The 16,835-nt window shown below is 32.2% G+C and overlaps 1 protein-coding gene across 2 annotated transcripts in view; it reads right to left on the bottom strand.

Moving 5' to 3' along the window:
- The window catches only part of LOC106470170 (cAMP-dependent protein kinase type II regulatory subunit-like), a 95,645-nt gene that overhangs the window by 15,412 nt on the left and 63,398 nt on the right, over positions 1-16,835 (bottom strand). For both annotated transcript variants that reach the window (XM_013930702.2, XM_022399580.1), the window contains exons 2-4: positions 4,397-4,429; positions 2,639-2,691; positions 1,696-1,779 (exon numbers count right to left, since the gene is read on the bottom strand). In XM_013930702.2, coding sequence (XP_013786156.2) covers positions 1,696-1,779; positions 2,639-2,691; positions 4,397-4,429 — 170 coding nt within the window. The remainder of the gene's footprint in view (positions 1-1,695; positions 1,780-2,638; positions 2,692-4,396; positions 4,430-16,835) is intronic.

The raw sequence follows: 16,835 nt of genomic DNA, 5'->3' as shown, positions 1-16,835 counted from the left end.
ACTGGGAATTCTAAAAAGCATATCATATAATTCAGCCTATCAGCTTAACATTGTATGTTTTGGATATTCACTCAAAGCTACACAAGGACTATCTGCACTAGTTAGCTCTAATTTTGAATTGATAAGAGTTGAAGGAAGGCAACTGGTCAACAGCACCTATCACCAGCTCTTGGGCTATACTAATCATATAATTAGACTTGACTCTCGCTCCTATACTGCCCCTATAAATCCAAAATGCAGTGAATGATTTTGCAGCAATGGAAAGCAAGCTATGGACCCTGGAATCTTCAGTTTAACATTTAAACCACAAGGCCACACCTGGCTCAACAGCCAAAGAACACAGTTTTGACATAATAAAAAAATAATTCTTCAAAACAGGTTAAGTAATTTGTATTATGCACCTTTTAAAAACGTTATGAAACTGTACACTTTAGTGAAAATATAATTGCTATAAATATATAAGTGTGTACCTATATCAGTGCACACAATGATTATGGAATTGTGGTCATGTCATATTAATTAATAAATCATGACTGACAGAAAATATGCCATAATTTAAATGCAGTGTTATATATAATTGATTTGATAAAAAAAACTAAATTATTGACAACCTAGAAATATTTCATTTAATTGATTAAGCTTAGTTTATATTATTATTGTGGTTGAGTGTTATTATTCAAAGGTTTGTCTACGTATTATCACCAATATGTAATGAGAGTTTGAAAAATGGTAATTTGAATTATTAAAATATACCTTACTAGCAACTGCTAGTGGATTAAACCTTTAGTTCAGCTAGTAGAACACTTGGCTAGCATACCAGAAGTCTTGGGTTCAATCCCAAGTCCAAGAGGAATAAAATTTAGATTACCACAGAAATATTCATTGCTCAAATATATTCTACTTTAGTAACTATACAGTAAAACAAATTGAGCCTTACAAGCTACATGTAAATATATAACTGTCTAGAAATGTTAGTAAAAGATAAAAGTATATTTTGGAAATACATTTAAGTATTCTAAGAAACAAAGGTTAGGCTTTACCATTAAAAATAAATAAAATTAGATGATAAACCACTACCTACTACATAAGATAACCATGTTTTGGACAATTTAAATGTGTAATGTTGATATCCATACACTGTATTTGTTTTAAAAATAGTTTATTTATAAGACTAAAGTTTATGTATTTACAACTGAGCTGGATATTCACACAACTCTGCATGATGTGTTTGGGATATCCCATATAACAGTAACTTAAAAAAAACGATAAATTGGACAACACTTCAAAAACAAAGTTATGGCATTTGAATACTTGCATGAAAAACCAAAAGATATTTAAATGTATACTATTCAAATAACTGTTTCATTACAATAAACACCATCAAAGGTAATAAGAAACATGATACGTTAAGTTTCAAAGTGAAATGTATACAGCAATGCAAGTTTGTACAATTCATAGTTCTTCAACAGATCCCACTTTACAAATATCTTATTTTAAAATAAAGTTCTAAAATACAGAGTAACTGAACTTAAAAAAATATAATCATCAGTCATTTAAAATAATGAGCATGTTGAACAAATAATAACCAATTATACTTATAGCATTCCAATTAGTTATCATCCTCTGAATTATCTATATTAATGTAGAATGTTTTAAGAAGGTTTTCAAATGTCTTTAAAAAAAACTTCTAAGTACCTGGTCCAGTGATCGGAATAAAAGAATATTTTTAACTGCTTCAGCAAGTTGCTTTCTTTGTTCATCTGACTTGGGATAAACAACCTAAAAAGTAAAAATATAATAAGTTTAATACAGCTAAACCTATCAACTGACATATTTAAGTAGCATGTGATGAGAGAGAATTGAAGCTGTCAAGTGATATCAACACAGTTCTTGATATAATAGGACATCTATATAAAAAAGTTATTAACCGTGAAAAAAACATAAGAAGGCATTGTGTTAAGATGACTGAATAATACATGATGCTTCTGTTCATAACATAAGTACATACCAAGTCAACAGTTCTCAAAGTAACATTATTAATATGTGACACAGTGTTTGAACAATGTTGCCTTTGACTGATATCAAAGAACAGACGTGTATTTGACAACCGTGAGAAAGCTGTAGCTGTTGCAATATACTAAGGTATCAATATAGTGAAATATGTATCAGATGTAGCTGAATGTTGTTTAATGTTCTCTCAAAGGGAAAATTTAACCAAGTAAGCTGAAAGGTCAGAGTAGCATTTACCTAGTAAATCATGTGTCAAGTTCTTACCAACTGTTACTATTTTATAAAAGGAGGAAAAATGAGCAACTATATGCATTGAATGATAAAAGGTAAAAGAAAAATGCCCATATAAGAATTCATATCATGAAAAACATAATTTTTACAGCTTAATGGATACAAATAACTAAGAGACAGAAGCTGTTTTTTCTTACATACATAAAAACTCATTTCTAATGATTGCAAGTTAGGATATAAAATCTTTTAATAACTCTTGTTTATTAAGTTAGAACCTAATTAAAACATCTTTTCAAAATTTATCAAACTGCTGTGTTTAAAGTGTCAAACATTGTTCAAGTAGTTTGTTTCACATTATTCACTAAGTACCTGTCACAAATATATTTAATTATCTTACCTTATCATTGTCATCATCTTCATCTTCTTCTGGGTCATAATGTTCCGCAAAAACTGAACAGGTATAAGTTAATAAAGGTAAGTTTGTTTTTTCATGGTTTAAAATATATTGATCATTCACTATTATTGTTATGTAAACAGTAAAAACTGGATTCTTACTTTTCTACATTCATATGCACTATAAAAAAAAGTACATAAATTTTAACTTGATAGAAATTCATCTATTCCCCCACTATAACTATAAATAATGTACATGAACTTAGAACCTTCAAGAAGAATTATTTCAAATGTCAATGCATAAAAATCACCTGTTATTAAAGAAAAAAATGTTTTTGTGTTAATTAAAACTGTTAAAGTCAACAACAAAACATTCAAGTGATTATGAAACATTTACAAAAATGATTATTCTCTATCTTATAGATATTTCAGTAATGAAATAAAAACTATTTTAAGCCAGATACTTAAAGCAAAACTAAATTTTTTTATCATTGTAAAACATCTTCTAAGATATTTGTTAATTATTTCTCAGATAATATTTGCATTTAATTACAAAAATTTACTATGCATATAATCCCATTCTCTGACTGTTTTCAGTAATTTTTGTTTATTTTCAAGACTGTCTAACACAAAGAGTTTTGTGTAACAAGATAGAAGTAATTCCCTCAGATAAAATTAAGAATTCTTCACCATTTATAAAAGTTTAAAACATTTCATAAAAAGGATAACAGATTTCCATTTTTGTCTGCTATTTAACTAAATATTCAACTTATGTTTGGCAACTGTAGGAGTAATGTATTAATAAATATCAAATTTTAGTAATGTCAACACCAATTCTTACATTTCTGATTATTTTCATTGTGATAGCTCATGTGCGAACATACAATATTTAATTAAATTTGTGTAATACTACAGATACAAGTATCTATAACTTAGATTTGGTGTGCGTGTAACTATAACTTACATTAAATTAAAATTCTAAATCTATAAATATCTGATATTTCAGGTGAATTTAAAGAAGCTAAAGCATACACTAAAATTATTTCAATGTAGATAAACACAATGAGTAACTACTTATATGCATTTACTCCAAAATGGCACTGTGAAAAATAATATAAACTTGAACCCTGTAAGTAAAGACAGCTACTACAAAATTTAAAGAAAAAAAAGAAAGATGAAATTCCCATTCCTTCTTCTAATAATATATACTTGTTTCTATACTTTAACTCAGAAACATTCTGTACTTATGACTCTGCATTTGTTCATACCACAAAACCTGTATCACACAATTTAATAATCCCATCCTAAGTTTTATAATCCACTTTATCTATGGGATCCAATGTTTTACTAACTGTTTACAATATGTCAGTAAGACAGACTTTATCTTATCTCATTAAAGGCTGAATATAAAGTGGAAGTAAGTGTCAAAATAGTTGAATGTAAATATCCTTATTATCCAAACCTTAAAACATTAGAACTGAATTATTACACCGAATAGCAAAGACAAGTATCTAACAGTCCATGTCAAACTGTATTAACAATTACTTTACACATAGTATTTCTTAAGACAGAAATTAAACGGTAAATAAACACATAACTATACATTATCTTTTGGACATATATATATAAATATAGCTGGATGGTCAGATAACAAAAATTAAAAAAAAAAAACTCCTTTTGTATTTGTAAAAACTTCTAATAGCAAAAAACTAATTTAAAATTAAGAATACAAATATAAAGCACTTTTTGTTTATTTCCTTACCTGACTTTCTTCTGATAAAACTACTAGGAAGCTCTGTGAAAGAAATAAGTTACAAATTAACATAATAAAAATAGTAGACCAGAGACAATGTAACACCTTAGTAGATTTACTTTCATATTACTGATTTTTTAATACAAAAAAGTTCCAAGACCACTGAATTTCTCTATCCTACTCATGACCTAAGTAATTGAAGGATTGTTCTTAAACCTTTAGATAGAAAAATGAGACTATGTACTATTCACTGAGCACACACACATAGATGTGTTGAGTGCCAATCACATCTTTCATATAGTTTTCAGCTTTGTTCCTACACAAAGTCTACAGAGAGATCTGTGATACTTAAATATATATGTAATGTACTATACTAAAACATATATGTAATGTACTATACTAAAACATATATGTAATGTACTATATTAATATATATATGTAATGTATTATACTATACAGAGGTATAAGCCAAACCTGCCTAATTTACATTACAAACATAGTGTTACTTGTTTGGTATCTTCTCCTTCATATTTTGTTAGCTACAATTGTAAAGCAACATGTCATAAAGGCACGATTCAAATCCATTAATTTTCAGTAAACTACCTCAGAACTGTCAGTTTCATATTTTTATTTCACAAAATAAATTGACATTATCCTAACTTTTTATGTTGTGTGACCTTAAATTTAGGCTACCTGAAGAACATAAAAAAATACTGTTTTGACTTTGGCTATAATACGCATTTGCTCAATAAATAAAACCAATTATGAATTTTCATTTCCCTTGGTTGATTAGAAAGCTTTTGAGTTAATTGCGTAGTTATATACAACACTTATTAAGACCCCAACATTGTCTGGAAAAGAGTACACAATATTTGCAACATATAACTGATAAGTGAAGAAAGCTTTCATTGTTTCGAGACGTTCAATAACGCACATACTTAACGTGTAGCTTTAGAGATATCAAGTGTCCCATATATCACCGAGCAAGCGCGTGGTGTCTTGATGTTAGGCACTAAGTGAAGTACGACTCTTTATATGTTATAATTAATTCATTTGAAATAATGTTACATAAGAAATTAATTATTTGGAATATATAAAAATGCAATTTTTTGATAGAATTTAAAAAAAAAAACGCGATTTTTAAAAGCTAGTGCGACCACTGATACAGTGGTCTTTGAGAGTGACCTTTATGATCCACACGAAATTCATTTCGTGCATTATATTAGATGTAACAACAATGCCATAGACACAAAAACACTTCTTAAATTATAAAAATTCCCCTCTTATATCATATTCATAGTACTATACCATACTACCTGGTAAAATAAAGATACCTGGGAAGCCACGTGCATTCAAAATCTTGTACTACTACATACAAATGTGTGGTTTCCCACTGTTTCAGTGTCAAAAGTAACAAACTTTTTAACTTGAAAACCCACCACAACGAATGTTGAAGTGGTGCTCGTGAATGTCCTTTTTTTTTTCATTTTTCAGAACCAATTGTTTCTTATTACCAAAACAGTGCCTTTTATTAAAAGCACTAAATCTTTGAATACTATATCAATACAAACAGATTCTTTATGGTGGGTAAAAAACAGCTTAAAACGTCACACAAAAACAATTGTGCATATAGAGGGTGTATCCGTGACGTAATTTGGGTCTTACTTCCACCGGTATCCCAAAAGAACAGGGTACATTACATAATGACTCGCCTTATGATTTATGTCCCGGTTTTTGTTGTTTGTGGCTGTCTATTTTTTCTCTCTCTCTCTCTCCATAAAATTACATTTAATTATACAGACACATATTTCTGTCTATCACTGGAACAGTTAATCGTAGGAAAAAAAAATTATAGCAATTCCTAAAATTTCATATTGATATCAATACTGATTCATCAGTCTTTGTACGTGCTGAACGGTTTGTCCGTTTGTTATGAATTTCGCGTAAAGTTATACGAAGGCTATCTGCGCTAACCGTCCCTACTTTAGCAGTGAAAGACTAGAGGGAAGGCAGTTAGCTAGTCATCATCACTCACAACCAACTCTTGGGCTACTCTTTTACCAACGTATAGTGGGATTGACCGTCACATAATAACGCCCCCACGGCTGATAGGGCGAGCATGTTTGGTGGGACAGGAATTCGAACCCGCGAGCAGCAGATTGCGAGTCGAGCGCCCTAACTACCTGGTCATGCCAGGCCGTGCTGATCAGTCAATCTGAGAAAAAAAAACTTATGGAGAACTAAAATATATATCCTTTGCAATGGAATTTCACGAAAAAAAAAGGGGGGCCTTCCTTCGTCAATTGATTGAAAAAAAGTATTTCACAGAAAGGAACATTAACGGAAACAACACATAAAGAGAGACATTTATAAGTATATATCTGTTTTTGTTCGGTTTATATCTATATTCATATCGGTATTATATACATGCATGATTTTATTGTACCGTGCCATATAAATTCATTTGAATTGAGCATCTCCACTTTGAGATTTTTTATAGAAATGACAACTTTCAAAAAGCGCCCACTTCGGTAGCGGTCTTTTGTTGCACTCAGTAAAATGACAAGTAACGATGTCATCCAGCAGAAAAAAATTTCCGCAGCTACTTTTTGAACCTGTTCACTCTATTGTGCTGAATGCACCCACTGCATCGAAAAACAAACATTTTTGCCTAAAATGCATTGCAATCAGTCTCATTTGTTTAAAAACAAACGAAATGCAATTTTCCTTACTGAAATAATACATGGAATGACAAAAGACGGTTATAAACGGCTCACTAGACAATCATATTGCATATAAGCTCAGATCCAAGTGACTGTACATTTTATATTTATTCATCACTATTTTTAGGAAAATTACCGTTGAATTATTTCAATAAGAAAATATACAGATACATTTAACTTAGCAAAAACATTTAAGATTTTGATTAAAAAAAGAGAGGAAGAAATATAAACAATTAAGAATTTATTTATATTTATTGCATTCAAACAAAATTGTCTTATGATGTACGTCAGAAAACATCGAATAAACCATGATTATTAGTTTATTATACACATGTGGAAGAAAGATCTAACAACAACAACATAAAATATAGGTGACTATACGTGAGAAGCTCCGCAACTTCCATTGTAGGAAATTTTTGGTTGAAACATAAACAAATTGTGCATTATTGTTCTCAAATTAAAATCTAAAAATAATTTACAAAGTGAAACACTTTTCTGCAATCTCTTCATTAAAAAAACAAGAAAAAATGCATTATTTTAGATGAGATTAGATTAGGTTGGCAAAACCAACAGACCAGTAGAACAGATGAGGATCGAAGAGATGTTTGCTCTTGAATGGTATGTTTGTCTATAGGCCTATTTGCAATCATGGATTACAATTCTAGTCACTTTAGTTTCAAGTACTTCCAAGTTAATTGTATTTATAAAAAGTTCAGGTGATTGGATCCTTCATCTTTATGTTGAAGAAAGAATTGTTTCAAAAATGTTCCCCGACAGAATTTGCGCCAACTACAATAACGATTTTATAAACATTGAGGTTTTAGTTGCATATTTCTAATAATTTGGGTAACTGAAAAGTAAATACAAAAAAAAAAAACATTTTAGGAATATTAATTTTTATATATCTGCGTTTCATTATAATATATATATATATATATATATACATATTCATAAGAAGGAATATTAGTTTACACAAAGATGTTTTTAAAAGTCGGATGTCATAAAAAGAAGAATGGAGCGAATACCAGGATCCAAATACCAGTACAACAGTGATGCGTAAAACAAAACAGAAAGAAAAAGCAGCTGAGATTGAATGTGTTTTTTATTTGCTTGTTGTACAAGCACAAAGCAACACAATGTGCTATCTGTGCTATGTTCTGGTTTGTGGCGGTGTGAGTCAGCAGATTTTCCGCTGAGCCATTGAGAGGCTTCTGAAATTGAAAGAAGCAAACACTTGTCAAAAAATTAATACTCTAAAACATAGAAATGAAGCTACATTCAGTTCTGCGTACACAAGTAGTATCATTTAGAGTTGCTTTGAAACGAAGAAAGACGGATGAGGCTTTCACGAGAAATCGGAGATAAGTCTCTGTTACTTTCATATGTTGTAACAGAAATACATAGTGATAACATGCAAAATGATGAAGATGCGTCCAGTTTTCTTTCAACATCTCATCAAGAGGATTCAATAACTAAAGAAAGACAAAAGGATCTTTCTCGTGAAAACAGAAAAAAACGATCCAAAAGTAATTTCGTTTTCATAGCCAACTAGCAACCATCAATCAACAAAAAAATCTTCCTTTCAACAAAGAAATTGATTATTATCGAAAAGACCGACAGGAAGATAAAAATTCAAAGTGGATGGTTTCTTATAATTCAGACAGTTTGTTTGTTCTTTTTGTATGATTTAAAAATCAGAACGACGCCAAAAATAAATTTTATACAAGGTTGCTCTGATTGGTGATATATTACGACTAAGTTGTCAGACAACGAAAAATCGCAGACCCATTAACATTCTAGTCAGGCATTCTTCAACAGCAACGGAAAACCATCACAGACTGCTTAACAGAAAAGCACACTTCACTAGATCACAAAATTGTAACATAAAGACGTGCCATCGTCAGCGTCGTTACAGGTTTTTTTTTTCTTTTACTTTTTTTCCAAGATTTGGCCTGCCTCAGAAAAAGAGGAGAATCAGCAGAAGAGCTTTTCGACGATTCACCTACGAACCATGTTAACATTTCAGAAGCTGTAAGATGTATACAACTGGTACCTATTTCGTGAGACACACTTAGAAACAAAAAGAGTAAGGCACGGAATGATAACAAGTCTACGAGAGGTGGAGGAAAGTTTATTATAGGAAATGAATTTCCACTATTACGAAATACAAGTTTCGACATTTCCACACGTTCCTTTGAATATAGCAAGTATTTAAGTTTAAACACGAAGAGTACTGAAAAATTGAAAAAAATCCTCGTCAACACCCCCTCATGGTTTAGAAGGTGTAGTTGAAAGTCCACATGGGAAAAAATGAATCATAGGAGTGCCCGAGCTGTAAACCTATAATGGGAGAAAATATATCGTTATTAAAAGTATACATGAATAAATGTATAGATCACCGACTGAAAGTCTTTATTTACCCGTTAATAAGAACAGGAAATGTTGTTTGTGTCATCATTCATGATACCTGCAGAAGTAGAAATAATGAAATAAAATTACATTCACTCGAGGGAAAGGTATCGAGAAGATTACATTCCCTGTAAAGTTTCATTTCTCCATGAACTGTTTTTTTTTTTAAAATGTATTCCACGCAATATGGTTCATTTTTATTGATCATAACTAAAGGAATACAGTTTGTTTTGAATTTCGCGCAAAGCTCCATAAGGGCTATCTGCGCTAGCCGTCCCTAATTGAGCAGTGAAAGACTAGAGGGAAGGCAGCTAGTCATCATCACCCACAGTCAATTCTTGGGCTACTCTTTTACCAGCGAATAGTGGGATTCACCATCACGTTATAACGCACCCACATTGGTCACAGTTTTTTAACTCATCGTTTTCTTTTATCTGTGTAGCCTTTATGACACTCAAGTCACAATAGCCCACACTTTATTGTCGTTACGACCGTGAGCGGTGGCACCATTTTAAAGTGTCATTGGCGACGGTGACACTGTCCAACATGATCGTATTTTTAATTTTTTAAGAACAATAGGCCTTTTTAATTCTAATTAAATCTTTTATCTGGATTTTGGACATATTTTAGTTTTAACTCAATTTACTTTTACATTTTACAACAATTTTACTTTCATTGTTTTTACCGATTGTTTGGCGCAGATAGCCTAGTTGCTTTGCGCCATAAAACGCCAACCAACTAATCCACGGCTGAAAGGGCGAGCATGTTTGGCGGAACGGGGATTTGAACAAAGGAATACGGATGGACCATGCATTCCCGATCGGGAAAGCCAACTAAAAAGTATAAATTCCTCAAGTAAAGTTAAATTCCTTGGGAATGTAATATTTCGATCCCTGACCTGTTAAGCTTGCATCAATGGACTGGGCTATATTCGAAGTCTTCTCGCTTGTCGTCATAGTCGTTTACAACAGGCTTAAACTTATGCCTAAACCCCCAGTTTAGACTACTTCGGGAAACTTCTCGATCTGTGTTGTGGTCGTAGACTTGAGGCTCCGAATATGTGGATGAATTGGTTTGGATCCGACGATTGAAAGTGGAAGGTCTTTCTGTGATAGTGAATATGCTATTTCTTTCTTCTTCTTTAGCTGGTGTTTGTTTGTTGGGCTTACAAGCATGCTAATGTGAACCTTGGTTTGGGATGTAGTTTCGATATTGATGTATTAAACGTTATGTTTCTCACCTGGTGTGTGCTCTTTCTTGAAAATTGTAGTAATACATAAAACACTCACGTCGAAATATTTGATCAGCTGTCTGACTGGAATTAACAACAATTTTCATGAAAAGGAGTAAGTTTCTGATATTTTCTGGGTGATATTCTGTTGATTGCATTAATTTTGGTTGAAAACTCTCTTTCCAGGATTTATTTTCCTGAATATTAATGGAAATATCCATATTCTCCAGGAAAATGTGAAAAAAGACTAGTACTGCTTAACTTCACGTATCCTCTTCAGTCAAACTTTTACTGGTGAAAGAATTACACACAGCTTATTTTATAGAGAAAGTTCCAGGTTGCTTCAGGGCATAAGACCAGAAAGGGATTCAACTTAAAGTGACTTTCAGAATAGTTGAAGTTATCGGATTAGCGAGTTGTAAGCGTGATTCTTTGACGACCAAAAGTTGGACTGAAGAGGACACGTTATAATATCGAAACTTCTGTTTCGTAATAACGGATCTTAAGTTCATTTTATATCGTTTACACGATATTGAGTAGTTACATACTACTGGAGCATTTTTATTTCTGTTCTAACAATAAAACAAGATAGCTGTGGCACTTGAAATTCTTTTTGGTAGGATTAGATTAAATTAATCTACGAGACTATCCCCCCTCCTTTTTTTGTTAGCTATATCTTTGTGCGCCAGCAATACCAAGCGTGGGGAGCGCGTATACCCGATTCGATTTTATCAGAATCTCTACCAGCCTACCCTCAAATTGAAATCCTTTTATACAAGATTAGAATAAATTAATCTACGACATCTTGTGCGTGGTCAAATACATCAATCAAAAGGGTTTGACCTCCTGAGTCCAAAACTGTAATTAGATCTCAATCGGTCATGAGATGACGAGGCTAAGAGCTAGAAGTTTGTACTTAAAAAACCCAAAGCCATTGTATGGGACGCTATGCCGCGCTAACAACACTTAAAAAAGTTTTTTTCCATAATAAGAAAGATAGTTCAGTACTGTAGAACACTGGAAAAGACGTAAAGCGCTGAGTTTTATTGCTGCAAATAGATTAAACACAAGGTATCAGTGTCATTTGTGTATGTTACAGATAATCCATATGAAAGGCTTTCACGATCAACCACCGTAAAAGACTACTGGACACAACCTATTTCAAACATTTCAGGAGTCATTTTGTTTTGAAGATATCAATTTAAACCAATTGTGTTGGCGATTCTTTTGATGAAGCAACTAACATAAATGGAGCCTACAATGGTGCCCAAGCATTGTGAAAAGAAATGGAACCAAATACTATTCTTACTTGGTGCAATGCTCATATTTTGAACTCAATAGCTTCAGTTAAAATATATATACTTTAGGAGATAATGTAGTCACAACGTGCTAGCGCAAGATTTTTGGGACAGTTTCTGATCAAATAAACACATTTTAAGTGACCTACTGACTGTCCTAAAAGAAATATTCGTCAAACTTTAAGCAGTCATCACCCTAGTGTCAAAAGTATTGTTGACAGCGTGGTAAAGTACGAGAACATTCTCATCGCATTCGTTTCCATAGGGATTTTTGGTATTACTATACACCAGTCTCAGATTATATGCAAATTTCAACAGACTTCTAAACTGTTCACAAATCTGTTAACTACCCGCTTCACTGATCAGGTGAGCAAGAAAATCTTGGGGCACGCTATTCTTATATCGCTCTCATTTTGAAATGTCACGTTATAATGTAATATTTGACACAGTTGTGGCAAGTATAAACAACCGATTTTCTTATTCTTATCTGTTCAACAATGACTGCCAGATTCAATACAAGTGAATTTGTTGGGTTAGCCTGTTATGAAAATACTAAATCAGCACAGCAGTTATATTCACAGAACTAACTGAGTTTAATACCGAAAATTTAAAGGAATAGTTAATCTTCTTCGTCTTCAATTACCATCAATTACAGAATTGTCTTATGCACGAGTCAGGTGAAATTATTTATTGTGAAGATGAAAAAAGTGTGAAGAAAATGTCTTTTTGTGTGTTTTAAGCTGCTTGACAATTGTCAACATAAGTTGTGTTCCTCTGCATACGAAAATCAACAGCTGGGCTACACGTCTTCTTACGCTCCGTGTTGTACAATGTGCATGTGAACATACATTTTCTAAACTTAAGATTAACAAGACCTAGCCACGTTCCTCTCTACACACGATCATTTAGAGCCACTTCTGCAAATTGCTGTTGAAAAGGACATTGAAACTAAAATAAAAATAAATTAGATAGGTTTGCCATGCCACCTGAAAAATAACTAAACTAATAATGTAGTAGTATTCATTTGATTATTTTAAGGTGTTTTAAATGTAAAAATTAAAAATTGTTATATTTACATTGAGATTGATTGGATTTGTATCATTTAAGTCGTTGTTTTTCTTGTTGTCATCATATGACCCGAGAGCTCCATCAGTCTGCCACTGTATGTATATATAAAACCGAGATTAGCAGACAATAGAGAAATAAGAATGAGTTAATTATATATTTTACATTTTGGTGTTGGGTTAATTTTCAATTAATATGATAACAGTTACAATTAGCAGTTAACTGATTTAAAAATAAGAGAGTCAAATTTATAGCATATTAGCTCGATGTCAACTGGAAACCATTCTAAGCACAAAAGAAAATGTCAATAATCCACAGGTAGCAGAAAACTTATAAGATGAAAACGTGATTGACACTTGAGGAAAACTGTGTTAAGTAATAAAATAAACACAATCTTAAGATACGGATGTTTCGTCTAACGGTTCACTTTATGAAGTTTTTTTTTGTTGTTTAAAAATTACACGCGATGTCTTATCTTTAACGTTTTGACATTTAATTATTATTCCTGATGCAGCGAATTCGACTACGAGGCCTTGCCTTTGACATTTGGATATGTACTAAGATTTGGAGTCACTTGAAATTTACCATTTGACAATTTCGGCGAGTCTAACAACGTACTGGGTTAGCAAATTAAATGCATAATAAAAATAATATCTGAATTGGTTACAGCGTATAACTTGTAATAATTGAAGCAAGGAAAACAGATAAATTTATAATATGGTATGGAATGCTGAAACATTTGCCAATTAGGAATGTAATAAATTAATTTAACATGAACAACTTTTAATATTACATTATAAATAATTTGTTAGTATTATCAGAGGGCGTGCTTTACAGTCTTACACAAAGAAATCGAAAATGCCCAACGATTAATATCAAATATTTATTAGATCGTGTGAAGTATAGGTACTTCATCAAATGTTAAAGGTAAACCTCGTGGGTTCATTATTATACTGCATCGCGTTTTTCTTCAAGCAGCTAAGCTATTTTCGTGTTGTTTTTTTTAGCAGTTTCTTATTAGTAAAGATGTGATAAAACGTGGATTATACTGATCTTGACTGAGACCAGCGTATAAAATAGCCTTTGATTTGTGGCAAAGTTACTAACAGTCTTATGTTAGGTCTCGTTCAGTAACAAGCATATTCGAATTACTCATTTATATTTCGAATGTTTTTTTTTTTCTCTTATCGATCACACTTCAAGAAGCGATATTTGTTTGGAAATTTTCTGCTTCATTAAAAAGCGACAGGTTCAAAGATTGAAGGTACAGTTAAAATGGAAAACTAGGGTGGTTAACACTATAAATCAAGATCTCCACACCAACGAGTCTCTCACTATTCAAGGTCCTAGCCCAGTGGAATGTTGAAAAAAATAACCAATATAAACAATTCATGGTTAGGTTTGAGTAATAGTTACTCAAACTTTATTCCACTACAAGCAATTTAAGTGATAAATCCAACTAGCTATAAGTATGACCATATTTCTAATTGTTTGCAATAACTTTTGCTCATATATTAGCCTATTTGCCAGAATTTGTTTACTAGGAATTTAAGAAAAATACTAATATCTGGTATGTTTAAAATGTAGCCTACATAATACTGGTTTGTGTTAACATGATATTCAGCTATTAAAATATAGTGTGACTTTAACATAGTGTATAAACCTATAAAGTTATTTGAGTATTTTTCAAAAATTTGGAATCGAATGGGTTTAGAATATGATATGCGTATTCTTTTCACAAAATCTAGGGTCAATCTTAAGAAAAGGAGAACTAATAAAACTTGAATCGATTTTCAAATCACGTAGAATTAACCATAATTGGTATTACTTTCATTGTCTTGTTTATTTTTAAGCGTATACTGACACAATGGGCTATCTCCGCTTTGCCCACCACGGGTATAGAAACCCGACTTTTAGGCGTGTAAACTATAGGGCGTACCACTGCGCTACTTGGAAGCACGTTACAATACATAGAACTGAAATCACGACATAACAAGTACTAGTGTGATGGGATATTTTAAAAACGGGACGTGTACAGTTGTCTTTAAGCTCATTCTAACTCTAATGTCTTCTATGACACAAGAATTTTAACAAAAATCATATTTGAAACTGTATGTGTCTTTATGTTATGAACTCACAACACTTACATCCAAGTTTATTAAAACGGCCAACTTGTTGTTTAAGACCCATAACGATGAGGAAAAAGCTTATACTTATGAAGGCCAGTCGATTTATCATATTCAATCTTTTCCCGTTCAAAATTTCTTCGGGTTATTACAATGACTGTCAGTTCAAGGTCATATATTTGTTTGTTTGTTGTTAAGCGAGGAGCTACACAATAAGTTATCTGAACTGTAATGCGAGTATCGATTTTTAGTGTCATAAGCTTTCAGACTACCATTGAGCCTTTGGGGAATCAAAGTAATAAGTATTATTATTTTTAAATCAGACACACTCACACACAAGTTACACAAGTATTGGCGTACAGATAAAGATAAAACTTTAATTGTTTGCTGCCATACGCCAATGTGTGATAGATAAAAAAAAAGTATACAAATTAGTTTAGCAAACTAATGAGCATTGTAACCAAGCTAGTAACTAGAGAAAAAGTAGACTATCGCCTTCAGCGTTTTGTTTAGAAAGTCAGTATAAACGCTTATGTATATATGTATGTGTGTGTGTGTGTGTCCACGTACACATAAACATTGCTTAAATGACATTTTTGTACATTGTTTAGTAATTAAATTTTAAACTGCTGGTAATAGCTAAACATGGTCACTGTGACGACGAAAGTCATAATGTGTTGTTGGTGAAGTGCTAAAACTGGACGTGAAAATTCTACTAACTTTTTCTTAGTAACTTTTAGCCGCGGCAAAGCGGCTCATAGAACGGCTCTGGGGTTTTTTTTGTTGCTTGTTTTTTTTTTTTTTTTTAGTTACAAACTTTTAGTCCATAGCTCCGTCATTTCTTGACCGATTTGAGATCTAATTTCAGTTTTGGACCCAGGAGGTCAAAGCCTTTCGACTGATGTATTTGACCACGCCCGACATCTCATTGATTAATTTACTCTACTCCTGCCTAAAAGAATTTCAATTTGAGGGTAGAGATCCTAATGAGTAATAAAATTGAATGGTATACGCACACCCCAAGCTTGGTATTGCTGGCACACAAAAATATAGCTAATAAAAAGAAAAAATGTTTCACGGATTAGTTTACTCTAATCCTGCCTACAATAATTTCAAGTGCCGCGGTTATTGAGTATTATCCCTTTTTGTATATATCGTTTGATTTGAATTTGGCGAAAAGCTGCATGAGGGCTATCTGAGCTAGCCACTCACCCAACTCTTGGGTACTCTTTTACCAACGAATAGTCACAACGACCGTCACATTATAACGACCCCACTAACGAAAGGGCGAGCATATTTAGCGGGACGGGGATTCGAACTTACGACCCCAGAGTACGAGCCTAGCGTCCTAACCACCAGACCATACCAGACCTTTTTTATCGTCTAGAATTTGTTCTTACATATAATGAGTAAACATACTTATTCCATTACATGTACAGTATTTGCTTTTGAAATGCTCTTGTTATATATATAGGCATAACATTATATTCATGTACTTGGTACACATTATAAATAGCTATTACACCGGGGGAACCTAAAATATACTATTTTACATATGTATATACATAAAAATACACCATTCTCGATCTGTATATA

This window comes from Limulus polyphemus, unplaced genomic scaffold, assembly GCF_000517525.1.
Source record: "Limulus polyphemus unplaced genomic scaffold, Limulus_polyphemus-2.1.2 Scaffold102, whole genome shotgun sequence".
Taxonomy (NCBI): Eukaryota; Metazoa; Arthropoda; class Merostomata; order Xiphosura; family Limulidae; genus Limulus; species Limulus polyphemus.
The sequence above is the reverse complement of the archived record's forward strand: the minus strand, read 5'-3'. Positions and strand labels throughout refer to the sequence as shown.